Below are 17,080 nucleotides of genomic sequence, written 5' to 3'. Positions count from 1 at the left end.
TTTCAAAACATCCAAAAAAATGATGTTTGATGTTTGGGGTCCTAGTTGCATCTAACGTCTCCATGAGTGCCCCGGCCACTTCTTCCCTGAATGGTCTTCCTAACCCGTGTTTGTAGACACTTCACTGATGCTTGAATGGGTGACCATTCTTATTCACCATGATTTTCATGTTTTTGCTTCTCTGTGTCCTAATGCCCTTGCTGCTGCGGCCCACAGAAAGCACTGTAGAGGTGATTCTATGCCTCTGGGTCACTTCCGACCTAGGCCAATGCCATATTGCACTTGATCTGCCAGAGTGGGCGGGATTCCTTCCTGTGGTGCTGACGCCCTCCTCATGCCTTGTTTTGTCAGGCTCATCTGGGAAAGCACTAATTTCTGGTCCAAAATTTTCTGAATTCTTGGAGGGTACCATTCTTACCAAAGTTTCTGTTTCTATTTGTCACCGCCACCCTCCCCCCTCAGGTGCCTGTTTCCAGCTGAATATTAAGGCACCTGAGTATCCCCTGCCCGCAGCTGCCTGCCCCACTCCTGCTACTCTTGTCTTGTTGCAAGGCTTTCTCTCTCCTCAGTTTTCCTTGCCGTCATTGCCATAAGCAGCCCTTTTGGTTGTTGGGCTCCACAAAACACCACTAAATTTTCATATTAACAGCTGAATAAAGTAGCCCTTTCATGTTAGTTTTTTGCTAATAGTTGCCTTGGCTAAGTTAGTTTTCTTTTGATGCTGATGCTGATTCTTCCAACCCCCTTGTCCTCTTCAGTTTGATCACTTGCATTAGCTTCCTGCTTTCTAAATGGGGAATGTGCCGCGGCACACGCAGCCCTTTCACGTGCAGACATCGCCACCGTGTGGGCTTCCCGCATATTGCTTAAGGCCGTTCTCGGCCTGGTTTCATTTTTCTGGTTACTGGTAAATTGAAACTTACGTCTTTGACTTTTCTTAAGATTTTATTTATTTATTTATCTTAGAGAGCCCAAGAGGGGGCGAGTGCAGGGGGAGGGAGAGGGACAAGCAGACCCCCCGCTGAGCGCAGAGCCCTATTCCCTCCAACTCGGCCAGGTCTCCAGACCCGGAGGCCTGTGACCTGAGCCGAAACCCAGAGTCTGACGCTTACCCGACTGAGCCACCCAGGCGCCCCTGGCTTTCACTTTAATACCACATCTGAGTTGGTGTCTATTAAATATTCATTAAGAATATAGCTTGAGTGCCAATCAAGCATTGTGTAGCATACACACACACACACACACACACACACACACACATACATGATACTGGTGAGTTACAGGAGTTTAAAAACTAATGGGGGGAAGACTCCTAAAATAAATATTATGACACTGGCAGCTGCTTACTGTGAACATGTACAAAATGCCCTGGGAGCTCAGGAAGAAAATGAGTCACTTTATTTGGAAGCTACTAACACACTTCTCAGGGTAAGTGGTAGTTAGCCTGGAATTCAAAGGATGAGTAATGAGTTTACTAGATGAAAGGTACTGTTTAAAAGCTGGACCAGCAGGTTTATCCAAAGGCCCTTGAGACATTGTTGGGGAAAAATAGTGTAGTATGGCTGACCAAGGTGAAGTTTGCAGGATAGGACATTTGGGGTTAGGAGCAGGAGGTAAAATTGTAGGTTGGCCTTTTAGAAATGGTCATAAGAGAAGGAAAGAGATGAAGAGAACTCTTTTTTGTGTACCTGCTATGCAAGGCACTGCACAAATATACTGTTGTTAAATCCAAGTAATGTTGTGAAAAAGGTATCAGTATCTCCATTTTACAGTGGAGGAACTAGGATCTAGAACTAGAATTTAACTTCAGCAGGATCACATGGCTAGCAGGAACGAATATATGTTCCAAAACCTTTGCGCTTTGCGTAGCAACATATTGCTTCCTTCCTGTGCTCGCCAAGGGTTTGGACTTTCTCTGGTTGGGGAACTACGGATCGTAAGCAGAAGCTCGCCACGATCTGACGTGCCTGAGCAAACGGTAACTGCAGTGGTGCCCAGTTTCTACCTGCGGCAGCACGCAGCTCCTGTCTGAAAGGAGCTTCAGTGTTGTTGGAGGAAGGTACCTAGGTACCTCAGAACTAAGAATTCAAAGGAGAAAAATATAAAATAGAATAAAATTAGATGGGATAAATATTTTGGAATTTGGAAAACAGTGAGGAGAAGATTTATTAAAGAAATAGGGTTTGAGCCAATTCTTTAAGGTATGATATGATTGAGAAGATGAAGAGAGGCAGACGTCTTCGACAGATTGGCCAAGGTGAGAAGGAGCAGACAGGAGAGCAGCCAGGCAGTAGTGGTGGTTCGCGTTGAGGAGTAGAAGGAAGCAAGGCGGGGACAGAATGGCTCCACGTTCAGTGCTTGCCTCTTCCCCGTTATTCCAAGTCTACACTTGCCATTCCAGCTTAGCCTTGGCTTAAGGGGCATCATTCATTTTTGATTACTTCAGAGTCCTTCTGTCTAATTAGACCGAGAGCGAATTGATCATTCTATAATGGTCTGTTTATATTTTGGTTTTGTTTGGTTTGGTTTGGTTTATTCATTTTCTCCATGTTGGTGAAATAAAAAGGCTTTTCAGAGTGTCTTGTCATACACCTAGGCTTTTGTGGCTTTCATTTTGTAGATTGCAGAATGGGCTGTACTGGCATCAAATCAGTTGTCTGTTAGAGTTCTTAGTTTAGTCTAAAAAATTATAGGTCTTTTCTAAGTGTCCATTTTGGCTAATCAGAGAGATTTGCAAAGTACTACTTTGCTGTATGTCCCTCTTTAATCTTTAGGTTCCTCTTTTCTACCCATTGTTGCTGGTGTTAAGACTTAGGTTATTTGCAGACGCTCAATCCAAGGTTTATTCCAAGATTCAGCTTTTCCCATTAGCTCATAATTTTGACCCTTAGCTCATTTTAAAAGCATAAAACAATTATTGAGGAAAAAATTAAAATAACACTGGTGAATATGACACCTGCAACTTATTTCCGTAGATATTGATAGAGTTGTACTTTTTCTCTTGCCATTTGTTGCTGTTGGGGCTTGGTTTTGAGATGGTTTTTCTAAAGGTTTTTCAAAGTTGACAAGCCCCAAGCATAAAAATCACCTGGGGTCTGTGTTTAAAAGGCACTGTGATGGATCTCCCACCTGATGATCATAGACTGTGGGGTTAGGTGGAAAAGGCAGAGGCTGAGAGCATTCATTCTTAATTAATATACCAGGTGATTGACATGCATATTAAAGCTTGAGAACTCTGGACAAAATGAAATCCCAGTGTTAGGCCCAGATAACTACTATTGTCATAGTCTTCTGTTTGCTAACTTCGTTGCCATTGTGTCTGTAAGAGAGGTCTGGGATTCAGTTTGCTTATTACCCTTTAAGTGTTAGAAAAGTTTAATGCTGCTCCTGCTAAGTACTGTTCTTTGAACCTCTGTATTTTTTCTTTAAAAAAAAAATCATTACTTTATATGTGTAAAAAATGCTATAAAACCTCGGGTAATGACAGCTGCACTGTGGGAAAGGCGTATTTGCAGCCTTTGAAGGGAAGCAGGATGTACCCCATACTGAAACACTGCCTGCCTGAGGCATAATTGTAGATGATTTCTAACAAAGTCAGGAGAATTTTCTGGATGATTAAGACTAAGTAAAACAGATTTTACGGTGGCATCTCACAGCAAGGAATTTTTGGAACACAAACCAACATGAGTTCTGTGGGGGGATGGGTGGGAAGAGAAGATGGGAGGGATTTTCTAGCTTTACAACTATTTCCTGAACATGTTAAAATAAGATTCATTGTTTTTGTTTTCCTAGTTCTGATGAACTTACTTTTATAAAACCCGAATCCTTAAAAAAGAGATAATAAAGGAGTTGCTGTGGTCATAATTGGCATGGCATGTAATGTACATGTTCCCTAAATTCAATAAATGTTTGTTGATTGATCGTCCTCTTGTCAGTTCCTTCTCAAGCAAATACAGCTTTTGTGAGTTGACATTTGAATTTTTTGGAAAAGGTAGAGGAAACAGCCCATCTATCAGGAAAACAAAATGAAAGTGGAAGAGGTTGAGATTATCAGTTTCTTATCTTTACCTTCTTAAATTTTTTTCTGAAAGAGTCAACCCTAATTATAGGGTAATGAATGGGCTTTTGGGGAGTCAGAATATTGCCTGTTACGGTACTTTATCCACTTTGGACATTAGTTATCATTCACTTCATGGATGCTTTAGGATCAGTGCTAGGAAGGCTGCATTTACAAACCTTGCACTTATTTCATCCATAGTAATATGCCTTCAAAGTGGACAGGTACGGGCGCTGAGGTGGCTCAGCGGTTGAGCGTCTGCCTTTGGATCAGAGCGTGATCCCAGGGTCCTGGGATCTAGTCCCACATCGGGCTCCTCGCAGGGAGCCTGCTTCTCCCTCTGCCTGTGTCTCTGCCTCTCTGTGTGTCTCTTATGAATAAATAAATACAATCTTAAAAAAAAAAGTGGACAGGTACAGAATAGGAAGCCAGCAAATGTTTGCTCTAATCTCTATGTCACAGTTGATCTAGACCGTGGTATATGATAAAAAAAAAAAAAAAACCTCTAGAATAATTATTATTCGCATTTAATGAGTGTTGTTTATTTAATCCTTGCAGTTACTCGCTCTAGTAACTTGCCCAAGGCCACATAGTTAATAAGCAGTGATCTACCTTAACTTCCCATTTTTCTAGATTTCAGTTCTCTTGACCAACCTTTTGGTGATAAGGGAACATAGTAAGAGCAGATTAAGTTTACATAATAATTCTTTTTTTATTTCAGTGTTTTATTACTTATTATTAAAAAATTTTGAAGCTGTGCTTGCATTTGGGAGAGAACACCTTCACTTAGCATAAATTAGAATTTAATAATAATACTGTCACCTTATGCTAAGAAAGACACCCTCCCCCAAATGATTATAGATTGTAAAAGCTAATGATTAAAATCTGGAGGGAAAAGGATATGAATTATTTCTGTAGTACTGTACTTTGCATTCTCATTTGAGAAATCATTGAACTTTTATGGTTTCGTTGGAGCTAAACTCTATTTGACAATATCCTTCCTTTACTTTTCATGAAGCCTTGCTATCAGGGACTAAGTAGTTGTGATATTAATTAAGACTGATGTTGGGGAAAATGATAGTCAACTGCTGATTTGTTTGGAAGCAAATAGCAAAATGTAAATGATTACATGATAGTGGTTGGCGCTTTAAATAACTATTCAGAACTGTAAACAGAATTTACTGTCCTGTAAAAACTTTTGGAATCTATTTCTACCTGCCCACTCTCACATTGTGATGTGAGACAAGTGTAGTATGCAGCTTCCATGTTGTGCTCGTAACAGCAATGTCCTGTACTTCCTTCCACCCCTTCCACTGCCTAGAATGTGAATGTAGTGGTGAGATTTGAAGCTGCTTCCTTAGAATATGCCATGGCCGTTGTGGGTTGGGAATGACGAAGCCACCGTCATATCAGCCTTGGGCCTTTGGTGCTAAGGCTGCCGTTCTGTGTGTGAGAGAGAAATGAACTCCCTCCTGGTTAAGCCATTACTATGTTTAGCTTTTTATTTTGTTTTAACAGTATCTGAGTCTGTATCCTAACTAATAAATTTGGTGAACTTGACTGGATAAAATAGAATAACTTACACAATGACAAAAAGTGCAAAGGATAAAGTAACAAACTAAGGAAGAAGCTACTCACAGCACATCTTTTTAAAAAGGCTAATTTTTATAAAGTGTTTCTAGATTAGAATAAGTCCCACAACTTAAAAGAAAATTGGTTAAAAGTAGTAAACTAATTTCACAGAAAAAGATTAGACTCATGGAAATAAAAAAGGTGCTCTTGTAATAAGAAAAAGAAATGAAAAAATGCACTAAGATCTCATTTTCATCAAGCAGATTGGCAATAACCTAAAAGATCGTTAAAAAAGCCTCAATGGTAGTATTTCTCATGCCCCCCTGTGGCTTACCCCTTACCCACTCTGCTTCAGCCGCACCTAGGCCCTGGCTAGGTCATGTCAGCCTTTGCACTGGCGCTGGGTCCTCCCCGCCCTTTGCCTGGAATGATGGGTCCTGACCCTTGGCTGTCAGCTCCTCCACCCAAATGTGCTCTCCTTGGTGAGACTGGTCTTACCCAGCCAGGTATGACTGTAACACCCTGTTTCGCATTTTCCTTGACCTATAGTAATTTTTTTCCCCAGAGCACTGATTTGGAACTTAACTAATATGCTATTTTTCTTATCTGTATTATCCCACCAGAATATAAGCTCCATAAGGGAAAGAACTTTTGTTGTTGATGGTGGTGTTCCTTAAAGTATGCTAAGCACCTAGAATAGCCCTCATCATAAAAATATGAAACATTTGTTAAACAAATGTAGCCACTATATTATATATTAGTAAGGCTGTGTGATAGTATATAGGTAAATAAGTTGCTGAGTTGAGCACCTGTGGAGGACAGTTCTCACCATTTATCAAAATTATGGTGCATGTGCCTTTTGACACAACAGTTGCACTTCTGGTTACTAGTTATAGTCAAAACTGTATGCATGAGGTTCCTGGTTGCAGTTTTTATTTATTTTTAAATAATTGCAAATGATTAAAAACAACAGAAATGACTGTCACCAGGGGTTGCTTAAGGCAAATATGTCACATCCACAAGAAAGCTATCCTCTCATAAGAAGATCTCTAAGAGCACAAAGGAAAGAACACTATAGAGTAGAGAGAAAGAACACTTTCCATAGAAAGAAAGAAAGACGGTGGAGGGAATAAGAATATATGTCCCGTTTTTTCTGTATATAAATTCTGAAAGAATATCCAACAAGCGTGGCAGAAAAATGTGGGAGCTTGGTAGAGAGTTTCATTGTTTACCTCTTTATATTTTGTTTTACAAAAAAGCAGGGGAACGATTTTAGTCAAAAAAATTCAAAGATAAAACTTGGGATGGTAAGTGCAGTAGGTGTAATATACTGATAAGTATCTTTAGCTTATTTGGAGGATAAAAGATAATTTAAAAAATGATTCCAGTAATCAAATAATGGCATTTTTATGTATTTGTTTTATGCTATTTCATTGTACTTCGTGATTCTAAAAGGAACATGGGTACTATATTTTGTGCTATGTTTTGATTTTGTTGTTGTCACAGAATAATCATCTGATTTTATTATCTTTTTTTTCTAGTCCTGATGATATTGGGACCTGCTGGTATATCCTTCTCTCTGGTTCCGTGTTCATTAAGGAATCCATGTTTCTTCCAAGAAGCAGGTATTGTATAGATATTCTGTAATGGATTATCCGTGAAGCTTAAAATCCTTTTGCTGAGTCCTTTTGCACAATTCTTCTCTTCCTATTTCCTCTTCTGCTGACACAAAACAAGGTAGTACCTTGGGGTGTTGATCTTTAAGAAAGGACCATTTTATGTTTAAACATGATTCCAATCTCTTAAACCAAGGAAAAGAACACAAGATGTGTTGGTGACATGTCCATTTGTTATAGGAACATGTCAGGCTAGTGTAGGGCACATTTGTTCATCTGCATAAAATCTTCCTCTGTAACAGGCAGTCTCATAAACATCTAAAGAGAAGCAAAGAAAGTTCATTGAGACCACATGGGACTAGAAATAGAAAGCCAGAGACTATCGTTGACTTTTCTGCTTTTTAGGACCATATGGTCTCTCATTCTTGCATTTGTCTCTGGACTGGCTTCCCGCTTTCTAAGGCTACTAATGTCTTTCTTCGTGTGATTTTGGCTGTGTGTGCTGACTGTTGATTTATGCCCTTATGTCCCTAATGGTTATGCCATTTGGCTGTAGTGCCCATATCTTTTCTTTGGCTTCTTCAGGCTATAGTCTGATTGTCTGGGGTTGGGGCAGATGTGTACCTGGTTGCCATCAGCTATGACCATCTTTGGGTTAGAACTTACCTGTTACACATGTGCCACTTCTGTTTAAGTTCCCTGACTGAGGGTGTCAGCTACTGAGTTTTACTAGTTATTTTTTACCCCATTTGTTTATTTTTCACAATTAAATATTTTTATTTTGACTGAAGTTTTTAAAATTTTAACTGATTAAAGGGCACCTGGGTGGCTTGGTTAAGCATCTGACTATTGATTTCAGCACAAGTTATGATCCCAGGGTTGAGTTGGAGCTCCACATTGGGCTCTGCACTGAGTATGGATCCTGCTTGGGGTTCTCTCCCCACCACCCCCACAACCCCACACCCATGCACACACATTCTAAAAACAACAAAACCCAAAACTGATTAAATATCTTTATTTAAACTTACTAAATAAATATTTAAATTTACAAAATTTATTAAAGCATAAATGACCACCCCCCTTCTGTAACCTAACCTAACTCTCTCATTAAAATATTAAAGTATATTCTTGATGAATAATTCTGAATGGGTCAGAGACATATTAAGAATCTATTTTAAAGATATGAAGAAACTTTAATAAAATGTCAGAGTCAGTGAGACAGGGAGAAGTAATTTGTACAGACCTGGGTGTGGTAATAGAAGGCACTGGGATGGCCTTTGGAGGCCAGAATGGTAGGTAAAGAGTGCCAGAGGCACATTGCATCCATCTACTGAAAAACAATCTCTGGTGCAATTCCCATGCCTCTTTGCCCTTCTACTAGTCCAAGATCAGATTAGCAGGCATTATTCTCTTTGGAAAATGGCCCCATGAGGGAGAGAGGCTCTATTGCCTGTTTGTTCTTATAGTAGGAATAGTTATAGTAATGGTAATAGCATTGGTGGTGGCAGTAGTAATGATAGAAGTAGTAATCATTTTAGTAGTAATACAATAATGATGGAAAAATAGCTGAGGCTTCGATAGTGCTTTCTATTTACTAGGTCACCATTTTAAATGCTAAATATATATATATTTATGATATAATTTAATATTGCAACTATCTTTTAAGGTGAGTATAATTATCATCTGTATTTTATGATTGAGGAAACCGGCAGTGTAAAATGGCAAGTGGTTTTATGTCCTAGAATTCTACCTAGGAAGCCTGGAATATGCCCGTGAACCAGCTCCTGTATTTCTGGGAATTCTGTTTCCCAGAGGAATGGAGAATTGAATAATACTCTTCTCCCTCAAACACAGGACCTACTTTTCTTTCCTTTTTTGGAGACTCTTAACTGTATTTCTGAACTTGGAAGAAGGTATAGGCAAACAACATTTAAACATTGGTATACTTTTAAAATTATATATAATTTTAATGTAAAAAATAATAAGGAAAAAGTCACTTATAATCTTCTATCCAAGATAATTATTCTTTAATATTCTAGTGTTTTCCTATCTGGTCTTACAAGTATGCATTCCACATATTTAAGAGAATACTTAATAAACAATTTAATATTCTGTTTATTTCAATTAAATAATATGTGTACATATAGGTGTAGTCTTGTAATATTAAAAACTCTTTAAGGACTGCCCCAGTGGCTTAGTGGTTTAGCACCACCTTCAGCCAGGGCATGATCCTGGAGACCCGGGATCGAGTCCCACATCAGGCTCCCTGCATGGAGCCTGCTTCTCCCTCTGCCTGTGTCTCTGCCTCTGTGTGTCTCTCTCTCTGTGTGTGTCTAATAAATAAATAAAACTTTAAAGAAAACCCTTTAAAAGGCTTATGCTTTATGCATTTTCATGCTTGTTTAATTGTTCAGTTATCTGAACAGTTTAGTTAATAAATGTAAGGGTAAACATCTGATACTTTTTATTAGAAATACTGCTTTAATGTCTGTGATTTGAAATTTATGCATCTTAAAAGAGAACAAGGGTTAGTGACTTCATTATCATATTGGTGCAAGGTCTGTTGTGTAAACCAAATCTATAGACTGAACTCCTAGAGCAGTGAAGGAGCCTATGATGGTCTTTTTTGACTACCAGCCATAATGAACTAGCCAAGCAAGCAGCAGCTTGTTCTAACTTCTGGAAAGGGAACCTAATGTTCAGATAACTGCTGTTCTAGAAGAAAGAGGACTTGCAGTTCAGACCTATTTTATGAACACATTGGACTCTATGTCTAATTATTTAAAAAGATGACATAAGTTACTCTTTCTCTGGCTGGATATCAAGTGCTCGCAAGCCAGTACTTTAATGGGATGAAGGAAGGAATGGTGTTGCAGTCTGAATGACAAGCTAGTACTATTTATAAGCTATTTCTTCACGTTGCACCTGTGACATTTGCTCTAAGTTGTTTGTTTCCTTTGGTGATGTTGCCTTAGGAATAGTGCTGATACTGTTTTAATAAGGAATCTCTACTGGCACTATGCTACAGGTTGACATTAGTGATTCATATATATTTCTTTCTCTAGAAAATTCTTTCTCATTGAGGTTTGATTACAGAATAATATGGATGAGGTGTTAGTAACAGTCTGGTGTTATAAAACAACTAGTTCACAGATGATTCTCCACATTTACCATATATTTATCATGTTAGTCTGGAAATTGTTTATTGGTGTATATATAATAAGTAACCTGCTCGTTCTCTTAAAAGTTTCAACTCATTTTAATGGCTATTTCACCCCAAATAGTCTTGAATCAAAGTACTTTGAAAAACATTTTTATATTTTTAACTAATTCTCATGAAGTTGCTTTTAACTAATTCTCACCTGATACCATCAAGTGAGAAGGAAGGTATATATTGCAAAAAATCTGTCATTTGGCTTTCAGGTTTCATTCACTTTATTGAATTCCTCATTTAGGTCAGCATTTTATGATTTTAAAAAAGAAATTTTGTTTTCTTTTTAGATAGATAAAGGTTCTTTGGGCTGCTACCTTTCCTGCGATTATTGAAACATGAATCATTTTCGTGATAAGAGTTACATCATTAATGGAGTCTATTAATTCCTTTGAGACCATCAGTGACAGCTTACTCTTTCCCATTTCAAGCAACTTAAATTTTTTTTTGGTTTTTATTGTAAATCTATTAGAAATGTCTCACCTTTTGAAACACTGGTATTTGTACAAGTGGCTGTAATGCCATTTATAATGTTGTTACATGTAATGTTGCCCTAAGATAGGCTAAACTCTGGAGTAAAATATGTAGTCTTGAAGCAATATATGATTTACAGTAATATTTTTCTTAAAGTCTTATTTAAAATAAATTCAGTCTCTTTGATCAGAAAGATGGTGAGCAAGGGTAATTTAGGAATGCAGCAAAGGTTATTCTCATTCTCATTTAGGAGAATGTCAGAGGGGACACTTATCATAGATGAATATAGAAACAGTATAAACTGGGTGTGTTTTCCAATCAGATAAGCAAAGCAGTGGTAGTCACTAAGTTGTGCAGGTGGTGTCCATGGTAATCGTAGGTTGATCTATTAAGACGGTGACAGGCATCATTTCAAAGGCATAGTTTGCAGCAACAGTGAAGCTGGAAAGCGATAGATGAAAATTGTCTTATATAAAGTTGCAGGTTTATAAGTGGTTTTTTTAAGTATACTTTTGATTATTCTACAAAATGGGCCAGAAGATATCAATAATGTTCATTGTCACAATGTGCTCTAAATCAGAGTATTTATGGGACTTTAATAAAGATTGTTATATACTTTAAATTTTCTCACTTTTAAAATTGTCCCACCCTATGAAACCTATTTTGTAGTAACATCACAGTTTAATAACTTGGGTTAATATGATGTGTTTTGGCTGCTGGCTCCTTTGAAAGGCTGAGAATTTTAATGTAGATATTAAAGATAGGCTTAGACGGTGCTTCTAAACTTACTGTTTGGATTGTTAGAAAAGAAGACAGTTTACCTACATTAACTCACAGCATTGGAATCTTTTTCTAGTCATCTATCATTTTACATTTGTTTGTAAAAAACAGAATGTTAGATATTTAAACATTATAAACTGTCCTTTGGGTTTATGTTGATCACAATCTTAGAAAAAAAATCACTTTATTAAAATGTTGAACATGGTTTCCTCAATAGAATCAATTTTATCCTAGAAGCCTCCAAGGATGGACCTTTTAATAGAAATGATCATGCACACGATATTTAAGAATAAACAATGTTTTTATTGCTCCGATAGTTAAAAACTTTATATATTTTTATATACAGAGCAATCAGTAAGCAAATCTCTTAACTTCATATCAGTGTGGTAGAGGCTGTAAGTTTGAAGAAGAGATAAACCCAAGGTCTAGAAACGTTCAAGATGCCAAGAAATGGGTTGTAATCAAAGCTGAGAGCCAGAGGAATTGGGGACAAAGACCTATCTATAAAGAGGGGGGAGGCTTTCAATGCATGGATGTTAGGGTGCAGCTACCAGGTTGTCAGGCAGCAGACCTAGTGGGACAAATGATCTGTACACTCGAAGTGCAGTAAGGGGTTATGTCTATAGTGGGCAAGCCTTGTCCATAGAAACTGCTGAACATGGAAATGCCATAAAAATTTAGGATTGGTCAAAGACCCTTTTCATGTTTTTGGGTTATTCTGTCTCATTCTAAAATAGATTTGATAGAGTTTAAATTTTGAGGCATAATTCCGTGTCATTTCAAATAGTGGTTGAAACTGGGATTACGTCTTACTATGGTCTCTATATTAAGTTCTGGAGTATACAAAGGAAGCAAAATAGTCTACTCCCTGCTGTCATGTAATTTGATATCTATTTGGGGGGAGTTGAAGCTGTTTTATATGAAACATAAAGAAATTGCCTAGGTGTCATTAGATAAAACAGTGTAAACTGATACAGCAAAGACCACACAGAATGCAAAATCCCTTCCAAGAATTGTGGTGTTTTATTGTATGCGGTAATCAGGAGTAGCTCTTAAGGAAGTGAATTTGGAATTAGGTTTATGATTTAGATTGTTGAACAGTGGTTGCAAAGGAAATCTGGACATAGTACAGAACATGAGTGATGGCACAGAAATACAATTGAAAGAAGGCAGTTCATACATAAGCAAAAGCCAGGGTGGAGGGAGGCACAAGAATAGGATCATTCAGCTAGAACAGACATGCACTTTAGGGGGTGAACTAGTTGCAAAAGCATTTGGTGATGGTGTCATTAATGAGAGGTCTAGCTTACAAAGCTACACAAGCTGGTTGGAAAGGCTAGGATTGCTGGGAAGTTAGGTATCACATAACATTGACGGGGGGTTGGGAGAAGTGCTCACATCATTTATTTGTGTCATATTGGCTGTGTCCATTTACAAGTACTACTTCTCTTTCATTGATACCAAATATATCCACAACTTAAAAATTAAAATTATGATACGGTACTCTCAATAATCACATTTTAAATTAGAGCTGGCAGCTATAATGAGGATAAGTGGGGAAACAAGACATTTAACTAATCAGTTCTGAGAGGCTAAAACACTATTCTCATTATGATTCACATGACAAACAATGAGCTACTTGAGTTTAAAAATCCAGGTCTACTTTCTGCTTTCCAGTGCTGCATCATAAGTTAATTGATTTCTCTGAAAATTGCTAGCTTTTTCAGAAATGGAAGAGGGTCAAACAATGGAAGAATGGTTCTGTATTTATGTGGAAGGAATGAAAACACAACTAAATATTCCACATTTCATGTAAAGAGCTGTATAGGATTAGAAAATCATATTCTGGAAAGTACAAGTGTGTTATAAGTCATATGATGCCTTATCGGAGATGGAATATGGCTTTTAAAAAAACAACTCCCTAGTAAATCATATTATGGAAGGATAAGTTTATTGGACATTAAATATATCCACATGGTATGAAGGGAAGGTGAGGATCAGAGTTCTGGAGATTATACATTACGGATAAGAGTTACCTTCAGTTATTGGCCAAATCACATGGTTGCATAGATTGAGCATGGAAGAGAAATTGTGGTTACTAAAGAAGGCATGAGGGAGAAAAAAGAAAAGAAAAGGAAAAACTAAGTCATTTTACAACTGCCCTCACTGGGTTTTAAAGTAATGTATTGGTCTTATATACCTTCCTTCCTACCATGGGAAGATACCAGTAACTTATAACAGGATTAAATGACATGATACATAAGTTTTTCAGAAGTTTTCTTTATAGCCAGCATTCCTAAAAGTTGTTTATTTCTTTAAAAGAAAAAATTGTCCCTCCCTTCTTTCTTCCCTTTCTTCCAAGAGAAACCATAAGATTGATTTAATTCATATTTGGAATAACCTAAAGTGAGTGGATGATAGAAGAATTAGTAGAGCTAATAAATAAGGTCTAAGAGCCACTTAACGCAGACATTGTCTCATACAGCCCATTACTACATTATTTTGCAGAAGCATATGATTGGGGCCAGTTAATGAAAATAGTTGGTTGGACATGGAATCATAGAAACATACTTTTTTTTTTTTTTTTTTAAAGAGGCAGAGAGCTTGTGAGGGCGGGGTGGGCAGAAAGAGGAGGAGAAAGAGAGGAGGAGCCCAGGGTAAAGCTCAATCTCATGACCCTGAGATCATGACCTGAGCTGAAATCAAGAGTCAGATTCCTAACCAACTGAGCCACCCAGGTCCCCCAGAAACATACTGCTATTTTAACTTTAAAGTGGTCAATTTGATCTGTAAATGTAAACACACACACATATCTATATACACACACACACATAAACTTTCATATATAACTGGATTAAAATATACACATATATGCATGAATGTGGGGGTGTGTATCAAGTCTTATTGGACTTGACTATTTTGTGTCAGTCTTCTACAGTTATTTTGCCTATGCCTAATCCAGTGGCAGTTTATTAAAAAAAAAATGACATACCTTGGGGTGCCTGAGCGGTGCAATTGGTAAGTATCCGACTCTTAGTTTTGGCTCAGGTCATGATCTTGGGGTCATGAGATCAAGCCCCACATCAGGCTCTGTGCTCAGTGCAGAGTCTGCTTGAGATTCTTGCTCCCCCTGTCCCCCCCCCCATATCTGTGTGTGTTCTCTCTCTAAAATGAATAAATAAATCTTTAAAAAAAAAGCAAAACAAAATTGACATATTTTATTGAGATTGCATAAACATTCTACTTCATAGATTATTTAAGTTAGTTACCAAGAATAAATGATAAATGTATTTTTCATTTACAATCTTAGTCTGTTAATACCTAATCACTACAAGAGATGGTGCCCTAACAACTTCATATCTTAGGAACTTGTTTACCACAGGGTTATCAGAAGCGATGAGCATAATGACTAGACTGATTTCTAGCACCAACTGTACTTTAGGCAATTAGTTACGTCCTTTTAAAGGAGTCTTCAACTTAATGCTTAATTAGTATTCATGAGTCCTTCTATCGACCTCTGTCCTAAATTGCTCATCTTCAGTCATATATGCATATCCTTCTATCTTATTCATTCTACAAATATTATTGAGTTGCCTCTGTGTGCCTGCCTAGAATATAGTGTTGAAACACAGGTCCTGCATCTATGTCACCAAAACCAAGAGATAAAAGGTGTTTGAGAAGGTGCTGCAAGGAGATTCAGTGAAGTAAAAATAGAGACGTGGTTTAGCAGATGGGAGATCATAGGTGACCTGAGCGAGTCAGTCTCAGTGAAGTGGTGGAGCTAGTTTGGGGGGAACACTGGGAAAATAAGAACTGGTAAAAGATAAATTTTTTGGGAAGAGGAGCCCAGAAATGGAATGGTGGCTGGGAATTGTTTGTGAAGTAAAGAGAGGTTTGTTTCTGTAAAATTAGAAGATGCAAGTGTGTGTTTGTATGTTGCTAGAGATGATCCAGTAGAGAGGGGTAAGTGAATGATGCCAGAAAGAGGAGAGGGAATTGCAGAAGTGGATGAGACCCACAAGAGGAGAGGTGTTGGCTTTGGAAAGAGTGAAAGAGCTTCACCTTCTTTCAGGCTTATGATAAAGGCTGTATAGGTCATTGGGTAGATTGGGAGTTCAGTAGTGGGTATTTAGGAGTTTTGACAAAAAGAGAGAGAAGTTGTGAAACAAAGAGAGTGTTGGGTGCCCATTTGATATTAGTGGTCATAGATGTGTGTGTGTGTGTTTCCTAGCAACTTTTGGCTCTTTAGGGGAAGGCGTGGAGAAAGTGGGTAATTGGGTATTGCTGGGGTTTGTGCTTTGTCAGTGCATGTCATAAAGGGAGAGATGGGAGCAGGAGTTAGGGTGTATTTGGAACACCCATTCCTTATGTGGATTCTCTCCAGGTCCCTTGAACTCTAGATACCATGTATGTAAAGCAACACACACAAGTCTGCTTGACTTCTTGCTTTTTCTCTAATAATGGCTTTAATAGCTTGTCACCTACTACAGACATTTCTGTGAGTCTCAGTTTTGACCTCTCTTTTCTCCCCTGACAGTTGTTTTTCTTTTTTTAAGCAAATAACACTTCAGAGTTAGAAATGACAGTATCTCTCAAATCAGTGCCTCTGTCACCACTGCCAGTGCCTTTGTTCAAGTGTCACCTGCTCCATTAAAGTAGCTCCCTGTATGCCTGCAGTACTTCTTCCGTGGTGTCACCCTATCATTGTTCGAAGCACGGAATTTTTCTTTCTGATCTTTCGCATCATGAGCTTAAACAACTATCAACTGCCAAAGAGAAAAATCTAGACTTCTTAGTGATATGTTTAGGGCAGCTCAAAATGTCTCCAACCTACATTTTCCCCTGTACCTTCTCCAGCCACCCAAGTGGTTCATTGTGGTCTGACGTACCTTTGTCAGGGTGTCTTCACCATCTGGGATGTCCACCTCATTGTTGCTACCTACCTTCACCTCCCACTCCTCATTTGCTGGTGAAAACAGCATGTTTTCTTCTCTAGGAATCCTACCCTTGTATTCTTGTAGGATTAATCATTCCTATTCATACTAAACTGTAAGATTTTTTGGAGGGCATGGGCTGTATTATTTATCTTTGCTTCCCCTGTGCCTAGCACATAACAGCACTTTCATAAATATTTGTTGAATCATATTGGTTCAGGATTATATTTTTAACTTGCCCTTTGAAAAGGAGTTTAAAAATATTATGCTGATATCTTCCCTTTTAGAAATAACTTTTCGGGACACCTGGGTGGCTCAGCAGTTGAGCGTCTGCCTTTGGCTCAGGGCATGATCCTGGTCCTGGGATCGAGTCCCACATCGGGCTCCCTGTGAGGAGTCTGCTTCTCCCTCTGTCTATGTCTCTGCCTCTCTGTGT

General features: G+C 38.2%; 1 protein-coding gene across 7 annotated transcripts in view; it reads left to right on the top strand.

Moving 5' to 3' along the window:
* The window catches only part of RAPGEF2 (Rap guanine nucleotide exchange factor 2), a 241,234-nt gene that overhangs the window by 91,358 nt on the left and 132,796 nt on the right, over window positions 1-17,080 (top strand). For all 7 annotated transcript variants that reach the window (XM_055336318.1, XM_055336312.1, XM_055336314.1 and 4 more), the window contains exon 4: window positions 7,171-7,254. In XM_055336318.1, coding sequence (XP_055192293.1) covers window positions 7,171-7,254 — 84 coding nt within the window. The remainder of the gene's footprint in view (window positions 1-7,170; window positions 7,255-17,080) is intronic.

The sequence above is a fragment of the Nyctereutes procyonoides genome, unplaced genomic scaffold (genome assembly GCF_905146905.1).
Source record: "Nyctereutes procyonoides isolate TBG_1078 unplaced genomic scaffold, NYPRO_anot_genome, whole genome shotgun sequence".
Taxonomy (NCBI): Eukaryota; Metazoa; Chordata; class Mammalia; order Carnivora; family Canidae; genus Nyctereutes; species Nyctereutes procyonoides.
The sequence above is the reverse complement of the archived record's forward strand: the minus strand, read 5'-3'. Positions and strand labels throughout refer to the sequence as shown.